Source organism: Orbicella franksi, chromosome 14 (assembly GCF_964199315.1).
Source record: "Orbicella franksi chromosome 14, jaOrbFran1.1, whole genome shotgun sequence".
NCBI lineage: Eukaryota > Metazoa > Cnidaria > Anthozoa > Scleractinia > Merulinidae > Orbicella > Orbicella franksi.
This window is the reverse complement of record NC_138158.1, coordinates 1,101,721-1,121,634: the sequence shown is the minus strand read 5'-3', so window position 1 is coordinate 1,121,634 and position 19,914 is coordinate 1,101,721. Positions and strand designations below refer to the sequence as shown.

The following is a 19,914-nucleotide window of genomic DNA, read 5'->3' as shown; positions in this document are numbered from 1 at the left end:
AAGTTGAATATTGTTTTCTGGAAAGAAAATACCCGATAAACATTTATTTCATCCATATTTTTATTTTGCATTATTTTTGTTAAATATTACTCTATCAGCTTAATCCTCATGAAAATAATAATTACTGAATATTTTGTAAAAGGTATGGGATTTCTTTGCGGCGAGATTCCTTAGCTGACCTGAATACTTATATTCTTGAGGCCAACATATGTGATGGTTCTTTGTTAGCTTGTATGTGTCACTTAACTGGACCTCGAACCCGAGTTTTCTGTGAGCGATTAGTTAAAATGAGGCGCAGCCGAGTTGACTATCGCTCCTAGAAACCGAGGGCGAGGAGTCTAATTGTTTTAGTGGAGTCTAAAAGGTTCCTTTCCAAAACTTATAATTTTGTGTATTTCAAAATAAGACAAATTTTCCCCCTCGAGGACTGCGTACGCGCAATCATGTTGTATTTAAGAAATAGATTCCATGTTGCCGGGCATCTGTTCAGTAGCTGATGACAGATGACGTCAAATTGTGGAAGAACAAAAAAGTGGCACATTAGGCGATTGCCGAGTGTCACTGGTGTTCTTACCTCATTTTGACGTCTTCGGTGATTTGTTACTGAGCAGACGCACGGCAATATTTTATCGATCTGTTTTATATAATAAAGAAACAAAAAATAATGATAATAACCAATCAAAATGCGAGAATAATTCGACATATATAATTGTTAAATAGATAACAATGGGAGAACCAATCAGGTTTGCGGATTTCTATTACAACTCGTCGAATGAAAGATAGTCCTGCTCTGAATAAACATCTTCTATCAACATGGATTCTTTCTATGTTAATACACTATAAAAGAGTATTCTACTTAATTTGCTACAATTTAATTAAAGGATTAATTCAAAATTTCATTCATTGCTTACTAACTCCTTTGCGAAAAACAACATCAATAGACGGATTCGAATAATAGAATTTTTTGCAATTACATAATTTACTTGAATTTGCGGATTGTTTCGCAAAAAATGCAATTCACTTGCAATATTTACATTTATGGGCAGCTCATAATTTTTAGCCAAACAAATACAAATTAAAAAATCACCGATAAATACAAAATAAAATAAAGTTATATCACTATAACATCAGCTAATTGTAGAATATTTTTAGGCTCCACCACAATACGTTTCTTTTAGCAATCTCTCGTACATTTCCCCTTTATCAGTAAATTCTAATAGTTTCTGGAAAAAATGTTCCATTGTTTTTCTCTCATTTTTACTTCCAGTAATAGCTCAATCGTAAAAATATTGCAAGAAGTGGTTTGGATTAAAACTAAATCAAGTCCCGGACTTCTTAGAGGCAAAATTAAAAGCATCACAAAAATTGCTCATAACGAAAACATCTAGTTACCTTGATCGGAGCATGCAGTTATTTTTAAATTCAATTTCGAGCTCACTATTAAGAATTCAATAATAATTCGGTTGCATTCATATTTATATTTAGAACTCAACGGTGAGGCATAGATATCCCTTAATTTCATTTAGATGATAGTTTAATTGGGAGATAATAAGTTGAACTAGGTAACACGCTGATAACTTCTTTCTTTTACACGTTATTTGACCCGTCACTGGAGAAATCTACAAGCTCTTCGTATTCGCCTTCATCGTAGATGACGTCATGCAATCCTGCTTCCTCGTATTGCTGATACTCGGCAATGAGGTCATTCATGTTGGAGTCCGCCTGAAAAATAAGATTTGAAGTTTATTATTTTCACCGTGAAATCACTTTTAAAAATTTTGCTGTTTGTAAATAGTTTTGAGGGTAAAGAAACCATGGAAAAATTTCACTAGGTGCACGCCCTTCCGGTGGCCATCCGGGAATTTTATATTAAGCCAATCAGAGAGAAGGTCTTATTGAACTTCCGAGATAACCAATAGGAGAGCCTGTTTTGTCATGAGCACATCAGTGCGCAGCGCGCGGAAAGGCGGGAAAATCGTATTTGTTGCGTAGCGTTGCGTAACAACTTCTGAAAACTGTCTTTGCCTACTTTTGTTCGTACAAACATCTCACTCTTTTGGACCTTCTGCTTCGTTTTTCCTCAAGTATTACGGTCTGTTTCAAATGAATGTTACTCTAACTGGGAGTACACCTGTTTTGACGCTTGAATATTGGAGACAAACTGAAGGACTCTGATAAAAAAGGCAAGAAAATTGGAGCATTTACCAGTTCGTCTCGAAGACATGAATGGAGAAAGGTCAGTTTGTCATTTATTTTGTAGTTCCTCCTTAAAACTCAATTAAATTTAACAAACAAAACCACAAAGGAACTGTGTTATTTAACACATTTTCGTCTCACGCCATGAAAGATTTTAAGTTTGAGCACTTTCATGATCGTTCACCGTATTGAAAGCGAGAAGTGTCAAGCGTAGCTTTTTTCAGTTTTCTATTGATCGGTGTAGAAATGGTCATCACAGACATTTTTTTATTTCACAAGCGGGCTGAATCCGAAATGAATTTTTTGGTCAATAATACCGAAGCACTTTCAATTCTTCATCGAATTAACTCTGCAACTGCAAAACTCGACAGGGAGTTAGCGAAGAAACCCATTCGATGTTCCGGCCACGATTCGACGCTTTGCGAAGTAGAAAATCAATGCGACTGGTTTCCCTTTCATTTGTCAATGTGGATCTAAATTATGGAAATCATTTTTGCGAATTTTCCCGTTCGATTAAGAAATGACAACGTGCTACGACAAAAACATACGTTTTCTTCATTTATTCATCGAAAAACTGAATAACTAAAATTCTGCTGAAAAGCGATTTTCGCAAAACCGAGGGAAGAAACAAGTCCAGCTAAAGAAGTTATTATTAAACAATACCTCAGTAAACTCCATAACATCCATGCCTTCAGTCGTATACCAATGGAGAAAAGCTCGTCTTCTGAACATGGCCGAAAACTGGTCTGTGAATCTTTTGAACGCCTCTTGTATAGCGGTGCTGTTGTATAGAAAGGTAGCGGATGTTTTTTGTCCTTTCGGTGGCACATTACACACGGCTGTTTTCATGTTATTCGGAATCCACTCCACAAAAGAAGACGAGTGCGCATTTTGCATTTCGGAGATAGTTTCCTCCACCTCTCTCATGGCGAGCTGACCTCTGAACATAGCTGCAGCAGTGAGATACCTCCCCTGACGTGGGTCACAGGCTACCATCATGTTTTGAGGTCCAAACATGCTGCTGGTGAGCTCCGAAATGCCATATGACCTATAGCCTTGTGATTGCTGGCTGATAAGAGGCGCGTGAGACGGTATAAAGAAATGAAGGCGAGGAAATGGGACCATGTTTACTGAGAGTTTTCTGAGGTCTGCGTTTAGCTGTGGAGATCAAATTGTCGGTAAGTCTATTGACGTTTATTTTATGTTTATTTGGTGGTACTTATAAAATGTAATGTAATCCCAAGTTGGAATCAATAAGCTAGCTTGTAGGGCCGGTTTAGACATTGTCTTTAATCAGGGCCATAGCCAGTGTGAGGCAAACCGACGCATTTGCCTCAGTCAGTTTTTCGTTTCTGAAGTTTCTTTTTTGAAGGGGAAAGTAATAAAACTGCTAACTACCTATAAGAAGAGAATTTAACCATGGACATTGTCTCAGTCATAATTGTTTTCTGGCTACGGCCCAGTTAATTGCTACCTAATATTTACTTTTGCTCTTGTAGTAGTTCGTAGCTTTCTAAAAAGAAACTCCAGAATGGAAAGTATGGAAATGTATTATCTTTTAACTATAATAAATCCGTCTTTATTTGAGGGAGAAGGTCAAAGTCTGTGAATTAAAGTGCTTTCGCGAAAACGCATCTTTTGAGACAAACTTTTTTTGCTATATGACACTGGGACAGAAGGGCTTTGCTAAAGCTTATGAAGAATTTTGATAGGAAACTTACCTGGCCAGGATAGCGAAGCGACGTGGTAACTCCTGCCATGGTAGTGGCTACTAATTTGTTCAATTCGCTATATGTTGGCGTCTTCAGTTTTAAAATGTTCGAACAGATATGATACAAAGCCTCATTATCGATACAAATAGCAGCATCTGCAATGTCCACAAGATGATGAAAGCTTAGTGTTGCGTTATAAGGCTCAGTCACTGTCTCTGACACTCGTGGTGACGGCAGCACGCAGAAACTGCTTAGCAGTCTATCCGGGTATTCTTCGCGAATTTTTGACATTAAAAGTGAACCGAGACCAGAGCCAGTTCCCCCTCCCAGTGAATGAGCTACTTGAAAACCCTGGACACAATCGCAGAATTCCGCTAGTTTTCGAATGCAGTCCATTCCAGATTCCAAAAGTTCGGAACCTTCTGTGTAAAATCCCTTGGCCCAGTTGTTGGCTGCGCTGCTCTGACCTACATCCGGGATGACAAAGTTTGTTTCAGTTAAAAATGAGCAATGCATGCAATCAAACCATTAGTTTTTAGGACTATTGGCAAACTCCCAATCTGATGGTTACTTGTATAATTTGCCCAGCACTATTTTGATGAGCTCTAAGGAAGTGTGGAAAATACAAACACGTGGAAAAGTATAAGATACTCCAGTTCTTGAAACGGAAGCCATTATTGTTTGGCTACTAAGAATGATTAAAATAAGGGATGCCTCAACAACGCACGCAACATTGTTTCTAGTGTAAAATGTTACGCAATCGGTGCCAACTTCGCCCTCCCCCCCCCCCCCCCGCCTCAATTTCTTGCAGTTCCCGGCACCTTGGGAATCCTACTTCCCGTCTTACCCAATCCAGGCACTTCCCCCACCTTTAGTCCTTGTTCCAATAAGTAGTCCCTTTACTCCCTGTTTAACTCACCACATATGCAGTTGTCAGGGCTGAACAGTCCTCCGTACTTTGAGGAACGGAGCGAGTCTATCGAGCCTGGCTCCAGGTCCAGGCATGCTGCCCTTGGGATGTACCTGCCATCTACAAGAAAATGACTTTTTTATATAAAAGAGTTCTTTTAACATGCGTTCGATGATTGGCGTTGTATTTATCTTTCCACGCTAGTATTAAAAACTCACGTTAAATGTAAAGGTAAAAACAAAGGTTGATATATGACACAATATCGCACAATGTTGTCTATTTAACGACACTGAGATTGTTTTATATACTAACTCAGCAAATAGCCAACTAAAGTACGAGCGTAGATTTTTGACAGCTGTTAAAAATTTAAGCTTTGTATAAAACTTTCGCGAACTTTTAGTAAGTATTGATGGACAACCTCCGCTCAAAATAGCCAATCAGTGCGGTAGATAACATGTGATATAACAGTTACTCAGCCTTTGAAATGTCATCAAAATATCTTTTAATCTTTGATCATGGACATGTATGGAAGGATGTAAACTTGAAATCGGTCAACAACACGCAGTCATGCAATGTTATATCAAGTACAACTCACCCGCTGTTTCGTTAAAGTAAACGTTGAGTCTGTCCTGTTGATTTGGAGATTTTCCCGTGTAGTATCCATCTGGTGTTATGCCATGTTCATCCGAGATCATTTCCCAAAACTAGATTCGGAGAAATTATAAAATAGGTATTTTTGGAGCTAGCCAAAGAAACAAACTAATGGTATGCCTGAGCTTTTCCCCGGACTTGGAAATGTCTTTTGCACTTAATTTTTTTTCCATATTTAAAATTGTATAAATTACGGACTCCATTCCATTCCCTACAGTGTTCGACATTTCTGTCATTTATTAGCAATGAAGCAACGTCTCTTCTCATTATTTGCAACTATAGACCGTTAAATTATTCTTTTATGCTACACTCTTACAGCTGGAAAATTGATTTCACGTACGGTTTTTAATGAGGACTTTCTTAGTAACTAAAATTGAATAAGTTCTACATGAGCTGAGGCAGAAATCTGACAAACGCTTTTAAGTAAAAATGATTTCAGTAAGACCGGATCTTGTCATTTCGGTTAGTTTCAAAAGGCCTTTGGCAGGTAAATTATCAACCGCCTTGCTACGGGTGACCGTGTCTTTATCTTGTTATCTTGTAGTTAAGTCGAAGAATTCATTCTTTAAGGCTGCGGAAATGTCAAAGTTGTGTTCTTTAAATCTTTTTACAATCACGTAAACGGTACTGAATGAATTTCTATTTGTTTGTCATTAGCGACATTATTTTGAAGTTTGTTTCCGCCTTGATTTTACTTGGTCATTTTCAGTTCGATAGAACAAAAGCCAAGGTTTTTACCACAGCTTTTAAATTAGAGACCTGCTTTCCTTTTGGCAGGTGGTCTAAAGGAAAATTCCATGACATTGCAGCCTAAGTTCGTTTAGGGCCCATTTAAAAATTGTCTTGCTAATTTGAAGAACTTAACGAAAGCTTGGCTCACCTCGAAGCACTCATAAACTGTAAACACTGTCAATTTTTCTGTGTGAACTACGTTCCCTTTCGCAAGCCTCACTTAAATTGTGTCTAAGGCTCCGTGAACCCTCCCGCAACGGTAATTTGCGTTTAATTGACAAAGAACTACCGCACTAAAACACACTGACCATGACTTAAACATGTTCTAAACTCCAAACGTTTGCTCGAATGCTTTCAGTGTATTGCTCTGCTGATATAGTATATATCGGGTAAGCGTCAAAGCGTGTCCCAACATGAATAAATAAATATGCGTTTTTTTATGGAGCTTATGCCGGGAAATCTGTTTTACTGTCAAACAAACCGTGCAATTCTAAATTAGTCTTGCTGGGCTACATACTTGCAAACTTTTTTTTTTAAACCGCAAAAGCAATATCTTTGTGCTAGAGTACAACTGAGATGGATTGAAATCTAGTAAATAAAACTCGATAACAATAATCATAGCTACGTAATCATAGATGTGTAATATCTAAACTTTATTTTCTGCGGTGACTTTGCCCAATCCTGTGTACGAAAACAACTGCAAAGCGCGTTTAATTTCTAACATTTGAACTGGATTAGCTGCATTTCCTGCAATACTACAACCATTGGTCCGGGTTTCACCTGACAATTGCTACAAATACGTGTTAAAAATACCTTGGAACTTATCTGGTTCCCGCACTGTCCAACCTGAATATGAACGATGTCTCTCATGATGTCCCTCTTGGAGTCTGTTGATCAGCTCACTCCTGTGAAATTTAATTGCATGGTTTTAAAATTCGTGGAACATTACACATCGTCTTTAATGCAATGGTTAGTTATTTGGGTTGCTTTCCTGAGACGAATCTCATTAAATATTATTACTTAACCTGGAGGGATTCATCGCCTCTTCATTGCCACTTTAACGTGATTTCAGATGGACAACTAAACACCTATTCATCTCTATTTCTACCAATAGATAACGAAGTTCGATTTAAGTTGTTTTAAAGACATTCAAACGTCAAATTAACCAGGTTAGTGTTTAACTTGGATATAAAATGAATGGTACAATGGACTTGTAAAATTTTCATATCAAAGCCATAGAAAGATGGAAGTTTCTCGGAATCGAATGGATGGATGTGATCTTACCTTGCGAACTTGCTACTAATTGATTAGCGCAAATCACCATGGTAGAGATTATTAAGTCCTTTTGCAGGATCGGATAACAGTACGAAAAAACCCAACGGCCATTAGGACATATTTGAAATGAGCTACATTCTATTGATTGTTCCTTTGAATGAATAATGGATGACGGTCATGATTGCTATAGATTAGGGGGTGGTCGATTCATGGTGTCTTTTCTAACGAAAGTAACAAATTGTCAGGCTAAAGACCTTTACCGAGAGCTGTCGACTCTCTATTGGTCAAACGTCACGTGACCGAGTTCTAACAAAGGACTTAGTAGCCACCCACCAGAGTTGGTTTATCAAGGAACACTTAAGTGATTTTTCACCTGTGGAGAAATATCACGATTGTTTTGAATTATTTTAAAAATTCTGCGTTGATAAATTGTATCTATAGGTATAATTTTCACGCGCTTATAACCACACGCAATCGAGGTATTCTCTTAAATGGGTCCGAAACACTGACCGTGATGTTTGCTCTCCAGTAACTGTTTTGTCCACAAACGTTTCCGGTGTTCTCTTCACTTCCGCCCTTTGAAGCCACAGCATTAGAATATTCGGTGGCTACCAAGTGTTTGTCAATCTGCAACCTCCCGCTACATTCGGTATATCGGAGTATTTTCTGTGGCGTTTAACAGCATATGCTGTCAAAGTCGATCTTTTGGACCAATCATTGCAAATGGAACTTGATTCGGTTGATTTGGTTGAAGTGTTTAGTGTAACAGCTATTTGGCCGTGTTTAACTGGAATAAAGTTTTTTAGGTTGGTTGAGTTGGTTAAGTGTTTTCTCGTTCTTTTACGGTTGGATTGGTTTAAGCGATTGTTGCATATTGATTAAGAGTTTCGACTGAAAACTGTTCATTGTTCTATTGGAAAAGTTCGACTATATCAACCTTTCGATAGCGCGGATTGAAAAGGTGATCAACTCAACCAACTGAAGCTTGTTTTTAGCAATAGAGCTCGAAAAACTCAAAACAAACAAACCAAACTAAAAAGGCTGATCCATGAGAGCCCGCCCAAAGGCTTTTCAAGTTATGTTATTGCGTTTCTGTCTAATTCAAATAGTTGGCCAGTGACACCGTTCAGATCTCTCTCGAACTCCATTTGTTAACTAGAGGTGTTTTAAATTATAAACACTGAGCTATGTGTTTTTGTTCACCGAATATCAAGAACGGCTGGCAACAGTATTCAACTAAAAAACAAATCAACTCAACAATTTTCTTACAGCAGGTGGCGCGTGGGCCAATCTCATTCCAAGTCGTTGTTCGCTCCTGTGCCGAGCGGAGATAAACAAAACCTTAGGAAAGAGCTTGCTGAGGAGTTGTAAATGATGTATCCACTAGAACGTTTGATTCCCAATCATTCTGGAAATTTCATACTATCTTTTTTTCCCAATCAGTCAGCAGTTTGATCAAACTGACGTGCTGCCCTAAAGCCCTCTCCGTTTATTCTGAACCTAGTGTATTACCTACCGCAACGTAGAAACTAGCGGCGAAATCGCTGGCTTATTTCTAAACATTTTCCCACTCGCAGCCAGTCGATCAGAAGCTTACATATAAAGCTCAACAAAAACAACAGTAATTAAAAAAGTTACATTTGACTATTTCAGCTGGATGAAGTACTATTCTCAGGACGAGCGGACGAGAATATTTTTCCCTAGGGGTAGGTGTAAGTAAATCGATAAATTACTTTCTAAGCTCAGGCAATTTACGCTACACAAAAAGTAAAACAACGTTTTGAGTTCACGTTTTAAGCTTTTGCCATGAATTTCACACGCCCCCGTCAAACCTAAAAATAAACACACAGACGTGTCAGAATATAAGAAGCAAACAACGTGTTACACGTTAAAAGCAGGAAGAGGGGGGGATCAAGTATTTTCCCAAATCTTCCAGTACTGTGGCGATTTGAATGTTTTGATGTTCCCCATAAATCACTCAGAATGGCAGCAGAGGCAAAGTAAGAAATCTAACAAATTATTTAGGTTCTGCCATAAGGGGCCGCTAAGCAACCGCGTATTGGCCTGAGCTTCAATTACAGAAGGTACTGACCGCACTTAAAGTTTTTTGCAACGGCACTTGACGTATTTTCTTATAGATGGATTCTTGTTTAAAAAACTATCATAACATGGGAGCATGTATTTGCTTTCTAATTGTGTGAATATATGTCATCACATGAAAAGCACTTGAAATCGGCTGATTCAGCTCCCTAAAGTGGGCGGTTAGTTTTTCTTTATAAAGCAATGTATACTTTTAAAATGAGGGAACACTTAAAAAATGTTGCTATCGAAGCAGGCTCAGGTTACAATAAGCTCTTGTTCTTAGGCCATCGTAGCTTGATTTCAATGTAATGAAATGTGACCTTTGTAAATTACAATGTTTAATCTCGTAGTTCGCAGTGACTTAATTTTCATTAACATGAGGTTTTTCTTAACTTCGACGTCTTTTCAGCTGCTACTGATGCTTTGTTCAGAAAAATAAACATTTCTTATTTTTCAATTTCCTTGACAATTACAAGTCAGGTAATGTGAAACTCAACACTGACCACGCGGGAAAACAAATTGACATGCAAATGTGCTTCTGTCCTCAAAGAGGTTCGAAGCTCCTAATGATTTCATAGCATGCTTGAACGGCGACTCTACTTTAGACACTAAAAAACTGACTGAGAGATCGACTGCTAATTGCTCCGTTAGCTTGGTATGTTCTACATCTCCTGGTTCCTTGTTTCTGACTTTCTCTATTCGAGGGTGAACCTATCTTATTCTGATTGAGAGGACAGAAGGTAAATACAGCCATACATGAATTTCTTAATATAATATAATATAGGCGAGGGCAGCTGAATGTGCCATTAGTTTCGAAATACGCGGTCACCGCTTTCTCCTTTTTTATTTGACACAGAATGGTTAGAAGGTTAGTTTGCACGGTTTGTTTGTAATGGTATGATTACGGTTGATAAAGACACATGATGTTTAATTGTAATTAGAAATTTCGTTTTCTACAAGATTCAAAGCAAAGCAGAATCACTGAAGCTCAACTAAGGTGTGTGTGTTTTTTCACAAGAAGCTGCACATATAGTTTTTTAAAAGCAACTTTAAACATTAAATATAATTCCCTCTTTATAACAGAATCTTAGATTGAAAAAATTGCGAAATGAGATTTAACAATCTTCAGTTTGCAAAATAGCATTGACCCAAATTAGAGAATTCACCAAAATCCATGAAATATTATAAAAGCGGCGTCTGTGCTGTCATTAAAATAATACTCACAGGACGTGCTGTAATTTGTTCACAAAACCCTCCATTAAATTTTATGTCTTGTTATTGCCTTAAGCTACGCGTCTTATCGGATAATTATGAACATCAAATGTTCCTTTAGCTCTTTCTTCGTGACTTCGCAATATTTTAAGAAAGATAATGTTATCAAGCACCATCAATACATTGATTGACGTGCAATTTAGAACGGCAACCTTTTAACTGCATGCGGTAATTATTTCATCACGCTTGAGCTATTGATAGTTTCAGGTTTCATTGCAAACGCCCGCTTGTTTTGAAGAAAAACAAGGCGAAAATAATACTGGCGACATGTCCATGAAAAAAGGCAAAACAAAGAATCAATCGCCGTTTGTTTAAATTACTTATTTTTTAAACTACAAATATCGACCTTGTGACTTCACAGCTACTTTAAACACGGCACTTATATGGAAACTATAATTTTCTTGCGTCGGGTATTTGTCTTAAAGATAAACTGAATTAACTAGAAATTAATTACTGGAGTTTGGAACAGCTCCTAGGCCTCATTTAACTGGCAAAGGTTTGGTAAGAAAATGCTCTTTTTTGTTACCCCACCTTTTGAAAGACAGGATCAGAAAAATCTTTCAGCCTTTTTTTATCAATATGGTGCAACCCTGGATTAACCATGTCGCTCGGTCCAGAAAATTGTTTTTATCATATCCGATGTTCACCCCGTAGGTATACGTGACAAACCACAGTCATTGTTTGTTAATATTTACTTCGTACCATGACACATAACAGAATAAAGGGAAGTGATATTAGGATAACCTCTGAACGCGACCAAGCATCGTGTTGAAGTGGAACAATATTTTTTCTTGTGAGGGAGAACACCATAATATGCAAGATAGTATGTAGAAAAGTACTGAGGAACAATTAATTACTGAATAATACAAAAGAAAATAAGAATTAGTGATAGAAAAAACAAGAAAGGTTTTTTTTTTACTAACAACGAATGTTTTTAACAAGGAAACGATTGGTACCTTTTATCTGAAAGCTATGTCGTATCTGAATTAGTTATACCAGGACTACAACATTTAATTCAATTTAAATTACTTTATCTTTTGCGTTTTCGAAGAACAAATATATAATCAAATGCTCATTTCAGTGATCATCCTTGTATTTAATAAAAAAAAAGATAGAGCAAGGACCAGGAGTAAGTCAATCAACACACTTACAATTCTCAATTCACGTCACCCGGCAGACTAATAACGTTTGTCACTTGAAAGTTAAAATAATCTTTTTTCATTTACGGCACGTTCAGCAATATTTCAAAATCATTTACATAAAATTTAGATTTGATATAATTCAACTGAAGTAAAACTTCCAGCGTTATTAACGTTGGTTAGCTTTGATTGGTTGAAATAGATTATTGAAACAATATTGCTGCCGGATATACAACTCTTTCATTTCTCGAATTCGTTGAGACATCACGTATAGAAGTTTAGAATTCACCTCTGCGCGTTTTCCACAGCTTTCCTATACACCCAGCTTGCTACGTCCCAATTTACTCACGAGGTACTTTAAAACACTTACCTGTTAACTTCTATATTTTAACTTAACTGCGAATTGCTGTTATCAACCATCATAAGAAGTATATTTATGAAATAATGTATCGGGAGACAGAATTCCCCTGTGGGCAATTTCTACCGCTCATTCCCGTATCCTATCTAGTTTTAGCCTGTTAGGATTCATATTGAAGATCTCCAATGATATTTATTTTAACAATATATTTACTTTTTTATAGGAAGTGATGCACATGGTGTACAATCGAGATTTAAGCCAAAGATTGTTCTTTGCAGCCGTTGCCATCTTCTCTTTCACAGGAAATCTCTTCTTCGTTGTGCTTATTGTACGCAATAGAAAATTGATGAAAAACGCGTATCATGTTATCCTACTTAGCTTGGCTATTACTGATATGATGACAGGTAAGAAATTTAAAGGGGTCAGTAGGGTCAGTATATCGACGAAGTTTATTTTATTGCTACGCGTAAGGAAGTTAGTTGTTGTTGGCTGTTGTTGCTGTTGTTGTTTTTGTGGATGTTATGAGGCAGACAGTCTTATCCTTACTGTCAGAATCTTCACATTTCTGAATGGTAAGGGTCTTTCATACTACGACATGTCTTGTCCAACGTTACTTATGTAAGAGCCTCTTATTAAGTTAACTGGTGAAAAGTGTAACTAAGAGATCATTTTACTAACAGAACCATAGACCAGTCCACCATCGTATAGTCCGTTCTCTTTATTTCTATCATACATGTCTTTTGTATATGAGCCTATTCAGACAGGTTTTTTTTTTTCGCTCCTTTAGACCGAGTGTTTAGACGTATCTTACTGTCGGGATCAGGCCAAGATGTCAGGCCCGTCGAATATGTCTTCAGGATATACGCTCTTTGCTAAGAGGGGCGGATAAGCCCTAGATATCCTACAGAATACTTTCAACATTATGCGAGGACGTCCTATCAGGCTTCTACTACAGCTAGCGTATCATTATTAAGTTTAAATTTATTTTATCACACACAATAAAAACTTTTTGTAGACGTACACTTTGTAATGACTAACGCGAGTCCTTTTTTTCCTCAGGAATTTTTCTTCTCTTAACACCTATTTACATCATTGGGGAACAACCAGCGTTTACAGGCGAAAACTTTGGCTCTGCAATCTTTTGCTACGTCATAGCAAATCAATTTCTTGTTTTCACGTTTGGAATTGTTTCCTTGTATACTGTCACGCTTCTTGCTGTGGAACGTTGGTTTGCTGTTTTTCGTCCCTTGGGGTATCGAACATCATTTAGAGCACAAAAAGTGCAGAAGTATCTGTTAACCGTCTGGGTTAGTTCCTTTGCTGTGAACAGTACGCATATCGTAGAGACCAAGTATACCCTTCACGGTTACAACACGACAAGACGGTGTACATTCCATCCTAGAGTGGCCGGTATGGAAGCTAGGGCTGCAATAGGAGTTGTAGAGATTTGTATGAAGTTTTTGATACCAGCCACAATTCTCCTGGTCTCGTTTACCCGTCTTTATCGATTCATGAAAGATTCAGCTGTCCTTTCAACAACTCGTCGGAGTAGTTATCTTGCACTCACTCGAGTCACACACATGGCTGCCATAACATCGTTGGTGATGCTACTTTGTTGGTTTCCAAACCAACTTTTCTATTTACTATTCAAACTCGATGTTGTGCTACTGAACACCCCATGGCACAGAGCAACAGTTATCCTGTGTATGTTTAACTCGTGCTTGAATCCTTGCATATTTCTGTTAAGCAACAAAATCTACAGAAAAAAGGCAAAAGAACTGCTTCCAATTTGTAGAGGATTAATGAAGAGAGATGAGATATCACTGACAGAATCAAAGCAAGTAATTCAGTCAGCAGTATGCGTCAAATTTACCGAAGGCAACTATCTGGAAGAGGACAACGTGGAGATATTCCAACATGTGCTGAACACTTCATTGGCTATGCACAGTCATGAACTAAGCTGAAGAGGACTACTTATATTCATATTTGTGTTTTATATGATTAAATGTATTTACAGGTTATCGAACTTAATACGCCCCAGTCCAGTTGTAAATATAAATGTATGACGAAAGTAAACAATAATTTGTCACATTGGAGTTACATTTTAAAAAAAATTTCTTCAGGCACTTCAGGTATAGCACTGTATGCATGTATACTCTAAACAAACCATCAATCATTCATTCATACATTCATTCATTTGTAATGTGTTAAGTTCTGCCCAAAAACTCAAAATATCTAATTGATAAACTCGCAACATCAAAACTCTTAGAACTAACAAAAAGGCTTAACAGATGATGTTAGAAAATTCGATATTGAGAGTAGATTGGGTCAACGAGCTCAGTAAGCCAGTTGTTCAAGTTCAGGCTCATGCGATAATGAAAAAACCATTCAACATTATTTATACGAATCCTTTGTTACACTTATAGCTCACTCTGCTGATGACTGTTAGAACTCGGCCTCTTCGCGTATATGAGTGTCTTTATCATCATGTGGCATTTCATTCATTGTGATTTTTCTGTTGCTTTCTCCCTGGGGAACCTCTGGTTTTCCCTGGGAGCCCTCAGGTATAAATGCGGAGGAGTCCACAACTCTTGATGCTTCTGAATGTGGCCCCGTCTTACTGAACTTTTTATCATCCCTTCTTCTGATGACTCCTTCCTTTATTGTAATGCCCGTTTCTTCAGATGCTACCTCCACATTTTCCAGAAACAGAGAATTCTTGTGAATCTTCTTCTGTAATTGCGGTTGGTGGTTCCATAGATCCAAGGATTTAAGCAGGAATTCAGCATGGCTAACACAACTGTGGCATGATGGAGGGGCGTATCAAACTGAGTGATGTTGAACTTTGACAGGACATAAAAAGACTGGTTTGGAATCCAACACAATGCCAAGAGCAAACCTGTTATAGCACACATGCGCAAAAGGCTGTTGAGAGATTTTGGGCGGCTGCCCTTGGCGTGACGATAACGCGACCTTCGCATAACTCGGTACGAGTGGAGAAACGTGAACATGGAAATAACAACTGGGATCAAAAAGGTTAATGTTACGTGAGCGACGGTATAAATCTGAGACACGAACTGATTTTCAATAAGGATAACCCTAATGCAAAGGGGTTGTCCCTCCTTCATTATCAGTTTCTTCCCGATTAACGCTTGCCAGTTTAACGCACAGCACACCATGGAAACACTTGTAATATACATAATGACTTTCCACCGCTTAGATGTAACTTTGTACTTGACCGGTCTAGTTATTGCATACCAGCGGTCTATTGCTAATCGCATCACTATAGCAACAGAGATCTTACTGAAGGTGAAGACGAAGTACTGGGAACTAATGATGTGACAGAAAACATCTCCTGCCAAGTTTTCTGGGACGGGAAAGTTTTCGTCTCCTATGATAAAGGCGGGAGTAATGGCCAGTATAACTCCTGCGAAGATACCAAAAAAAAATGTAAGTTTTTACCATCCCTTTTCGTAACCGTGTTTCGTTGAAACGTTCTAGTAAAACTGTTCGCCATAGTTTTCAATTGACTATTTGTTCCTAACGAGTGATGCGACGTTTGTTAACGTTTTCATCCTGTAATTTCTAATTTGAGTGAACTTTAATCAACAATGATTTAGATAAACATATACAGGCAAAAACTAACGATAGATAAATCCGACGTTTCGGCGACATCTTGGCGCCATTGTCAAGGGAAACTAATTAAATATGCGATTTCAAGAGTAACTAAGAGTTCAGAGTTTCTAATTTGCATAAGTTAGACAAAGACTTTAGCGCGAACTGAGTCTGATTGTACATTTAAACACGGTCGTAATTGTCTAATGAGTAACATCTCATTAATGAGACAATCAAACTTGTTGTGGCATTTTTTCAACACGCTAAAACAATTGCGAAGGTCATCCGGAATCCTGCCTGCGTGTCTACTATCATAGTGATTGCGTACTGACGAGGTCTTGCTTCTATGTCCATCAACGCGTACGAACAGATGGCCACGGGTGTAACCGACATAACCAGCATCGCACTGGTCACACTTGAAGTTATACACAACGCATTGTTGATCAATGAGCTGAGGCTTAGGTTCGCTTGTCGGGAACTCCTGGGCAATCTTGCGGCTCGTAAACACCGGTTGAACACTGGTCTGCAGCTTCACACTGAGATCTTTCAACTGTGTCTTCACGATATTAGCAGACTCCTGGTCTTTAAAGGGTATGACAACCCGAGTAGTGTTTTCTGTCGTAGATCTGGACCGTAATGAGGGCTGGTCAGCGACCTTTAAATTTAGGAAGGTTTTGACAGTGGAGTCAACAAGGTGCTTGGGATATTTCAGTTTAGAGAAAACAGACTTCAGTCGTTCGCACTCCTCAGTGAAGTAGGACCATGACGAAGACAGGCGATGTGCGCGATGTCTTCGTCTTGGTCCTACTTCACTGAGGAGTGCGAACGACTGAAGTCTGTTTTCTCTAAACTGAAATATCCCAAGCACCTTGTTGACTCCACTGTCAAAACCTTCCTAAATTTAAAGGTCGCTGACCAGCCCTCATTACGGTCCAGATCTACGACAGAAAACACTACTCGGGTTGTCATACCCTTTAAAGACCAGGAGTCTGCTAATATCGTGAAGACACAGTTGAAAGATCTCAGTGTGAAGCTGCAGACCAGTGTTCAACCGGTGTTTACGAGCCGCAAGATTGCCCAGGAGTTCCCGACAAGCAAACCTAAGCCTCAGCTCATTGATCAACAATGCGTTGTGTATAACTTCAAGTGTGACCAGTGCGATGCTGGTTATGTCGGTTACACCCGTGGCCATCTGTTCGTGCGCGTTGATGGACATAGAAGCAAGACCTCGTCAATACGCAATCACTATGATAGTAGACACGCAGGCAGGATTCCGGATGACCTTCGCAATTGTTTTAGCGTGTTGAAAAAATGCCACAACAAGTTTGATTGTCTCATTAATGAGATGCTACTCATTAAACAATTACGACCGTGTTTAAATGTACAATCAGACTCAGTTCGCGCTAAAGTCTTTGTCTAACTTATGCAAATTAGAAACTCTGAACTCTTAGTTACTCTTGAAATCGCATATTTAATTAGTTTCCCTTGACAATGGCGCCAAGATGTCGCCGAAACGTCGGATTTATCTATCGTTAGTTTTTGCCTGTATATGAGTGAACTTTGCTCCTATTATTCTTGTGAATTTTTCTTGGTTTGTACAAAGTTGTATTGCAAGACTGAAATAACAACACTGAAAATGCAGGACTCTGAAAAAGCAGAAGGGAAAATTGTTCCGATATGTATCGCTCATATATTGCTCTTCAGTGCTTGTGATAACCGAATAAAGTTTCAATAAAATGGCTCTTGTAATAACTTCTTCCCTGATTGTCTTCATTGTACTTTTGTGATTGTAATTTTGGTTTTACACTGGGCTCATTTCATTTGTATTTATTTCTTTAGTTAAGTTTTGTTTTTATCACATGCATCTTACCTGTGAACATGTCAGTAAAGGCCAGGGAGAGAATCATCAAGTTATACGAGTTCTTCAGCATTTTGCGACATCGGATAATAACCGCACAAACCAATCCATTGCCTAAAACTGCCAGCAAGGCGATAAATCCAAATGTTACCCTTAGAGCTGTTCGCGAGTAGTCAATATGGGTTTTATTTCCTGCGGAATCTGTGGTGTTCATGGCCAAGTCTCAGTGCTGGACTGAAAACAAATGTTATCTCAGTAAGACACTCCTTCAATACACAAACATACACCTATCATGACATCAGACTGACAATTCATCCTTTGTATTTGAAATTGCTGTTCTAAGTCTTACCAATTTTAGAGCCACTTATTTTCTTTGTTTTTTTCGGCTGTACGTGTCAAATGTCCCTCAAAACAGTAAGCCTCTAAGAATCAATTTTCAAAAACTAAACAGCCTAAGACAGAACATTGTAAATGAGTCATGTAGAATGCAAATTAGCTTTTGTTTCCCTTAATATAATTTTAGCTTTGCTTTTGATGTGATATATTTTCCAGCACAAATAGCAAAAATGTTAGTAAGGTGAATACCCAAAATTGAAACGTTGTAAGGATACCATACTATGTTACTGAACAAACTGAAAAAACGGCGAATTTTACCGACTAAGTTGAGAATCTCCCTTCAGTTAGGCTGTGGAATTGTTTCTTCACCGGTGCATGGCTCCTGAGATATTTTAGAGCAAAGCGGTAATGATCGTTTGAAAATATATCAACGACCTCAACACAGATTGGAACTTGTGTGATTGAAAAGTAATCGATTTTTTTTTGTAATTTCTTTATTAGACTGCGTTACACCGGCGAACTATTTTTACTTTCCTTTTCCTTGATTCATGAACATTAATATTCAAACTCGCAAATGAAACCTATTCCTATAGTTATTACGTCCTATTTTCAATAAAATAATTGTGTTTGGTGCAAACTACGTAATTAAAGTTTAAATAAACTACTATAAATGGGTAGAAGCATTGCTTTGACATGTAGACGTTTCGATATCAGATGGCTTTGATAGAATGGCTAACCTTTTTAAACAAGAAAATATCTATGTCGACAAAGAGCGGTAAATATAAGTTAGATATACCGATAACTTGCATTTGCCAGTTTTGAGAATTTTCTGGGTACGCAATAATGTAAATGTTTTTGTTGTTTGGGCTGCGGCCCCAAGTTAAAATGGGGGCCGTGTTTCACTTCAGTGAGCTTTTCTAAACCATTCTACATTGACACTATGGATTTTGAGTTGATGAAATTGTCGTTTTGGTCAGATCCTTTCTGTGTGAACGAAAAATAACGACGGTGTTTTACCCGCCAAACTCAAATGATTAAGATTTTGCTGTACGGCAACGGTATGTGCAGTCTCTACGTGTCTTTACAAAAATGACTACCTTCAAGGAAACCAGAGATCATTCTACTTTCACACGAAATAGGCTTGATTAATGACAATGATTTCCTTCTCCTGTATTCGTCTTACATCTCCCAGAACTCAGATTTGCTTTTTAGAACTTGATAGAACCGCCTGTAATTCCAACCACAGAAAAAAAAAATGTATAAACCCTGATATAAAAAAGCTCGATTTCAACACGGACAGGTTGTTCGTACAACGATTACGTGATAAGCCCGAAAAATACAAAACTTTCGATTATGATAAAATGCATTTTGAACAGTAATAAACAATTATAGCTCAGATTAGAACATACGAAGCTTTCTTATAAACGGCTGTTCGGCCCGAAACTAATATGACTGAATTGATCCTCTTGCTGCAGGTGTTAAAATCGTTTAAATTTTTTGTACAAATGACAAAGAAACAATGATCTTAGAACTGATTTTTATGATTGAGAACTTTATCTTCAAACTAGGCTGTTCAAACAGTGCAAAAAGCGTTAAAATGAGAAGTAAAAAGCAGGATTATACTCACGTATTGAAGAGTGCGTAAAACCAGGCACTTTCCCGTAGTAGAAAGTAAGGCTACGGCGGGAAAGCCGTACTGGTACGCGCGTCATGACGTCACCGGAAGTGATCTTCACTATCTGCCGCCGTACTACAGCCTAGCCGTCCCATATCTTAAA

At 38.0% G+C, this 19,914-nt stretch overlaps 3 protein-coding genes across 4 annotated transcripts; 1 reads left to right on the top strand and 2 right to left on the bottom strand.

The window, feature by feature from the left end:
* Positions 1 to 94: 94 nt before the first annotated feature.
* LOC145467135 (tubulin beta chain-like) lies at positions 95 to 8,244 on the bottom strand. 2 transcript variants are annotated; one of them, XM_081450670.1, is made up of 7 exons: positions 7,486 to 8,244; positions 7,015 to 7,106; positions 5,414 to 5,522; positions 4,828 to 4,938; positions 3,918 to 4,375; positions 2,860 to 3,354; positions 95 to 1,722 (listed from the first exon to the last, which is right to left on the bottom strand). In XM_081450670.1, the coding sequence occupies exons 2-7, from the start codon at positions 7,069 to 7,071 to the stop codon at positions 1,588 to 1,590; spliced, it is 1,365 nt and encodes a 454-aa protein (XP_081306796.1). In that variant the 5' UTR covers positions 7,072 to 7,106; positions 7,486 to 8,244; the 3' UTR covers positions 95 to 1,587. The 2 variants fall into 2 exon arrangements, with proteins under 2 accessions (XP_081306796.1, XP_081306797.1); XM_081450671.1 differs by lacking the exon at positions 7,486 to 8,244 and having other exon boundaries at positions 7,015 to 7,212.
* A 1,876-nt stretch (positions 8,245 to 10,120) lies between these two features.
* LOC145468698 (galanin receptor 2a-like) lies at positions 10,121 to 14,291 on the top strand. The gene is made up of 3 exons (XM_081452403.1): positions 10,121 to 10,298; positions 12,551 to 12,731; positions 13,387 to 14,291. Exons 2-3 carry the CDS (start codon positions 12,557 to 12,559, stop codon positions 14,289 to 14,291), a joined length of 1,080 nt encoding a protein of 359 aa, XP_081308529.1. The 5' UTR covers positions 10,121 to 10,298; positions 12,551 to 12,556.
* Positions 14,292 to 14,549: 258 nt separating this feature from the next.
* On the bottom strand, positions 14,550 to 18,646 carry LOC145468697 (somatostatin receptor type 4-like). Its single transcript, XM_081452402.1, has 2 exons — positions 17,787 to 18,646; positions 14,550 to 15,770 (listed from the first exon to the last, which is right to left on the bottom strand). Exons 1-2 carry the CDS (start codon positions 18,012 to 18,014, stop codon positions 15,015 to 15,017), a joined length of 984 nt encoding a protein of 327 aa, XP_081308528.1. The 5' UTR covers positions 18,015 to 18,646; the 3' UTR covers positions 14,550 to 15,014.
* Positions 18,647 to 19,914: the final 1,268 nt, after the last annotated feature.

Bases quoted from the DNA above. Each gene is read 5' to 3' on its own strand.
- LOC145468698 (XM_081452403.1), top strand. From the start codon at position 12,557: ATGCACATGGTGTACAATCGAGATTTAAGCCAAAGATTGTTCTTTGCA. The intron at 12,732-13,386 runs GTAAGAAATTTA...TTTTTTCCTCAG, and splicing joins TATTACTGATATGATGACAG to GAATTTTTCTTCTCTTAACA.
- LOC145468697 (XM_081452402.1), bottom strand. From the start codon at position 18,014: ATGAACACCACAGATTCCGCAGGAAATAAAACCCATATTGACTACTCG. The intron at 15,771-17,786 runs CTTAACTAAAGA...CTTACATTTTTT, and splicing joins TGCATGTGATAAAAACAAAA to TTTGGTATCTTCGCAGGAGT.
- LOC145467135 (XM_081450670.1), bottom strand. From the start codon at position 7,071: ATGAGAGACATCGTTCATATTCAGGTTGGACAGTGCGGGAACCAGATA. The intron at 5,523-7,014 runs GTATTTTTAACA...CTCCGAATCTAG, and splicing joins GGAACCAGATAAGTTCCAAG to TTTTGGGAAATGATCTCGGA. The intron at 4,376-4,827 runs GTGAGTTAAACA...TCCCGGATGTAG, and splicing joins CCCTGACAACTGCATATGTG to GTCAGAGCAGCGCAGCCAAC.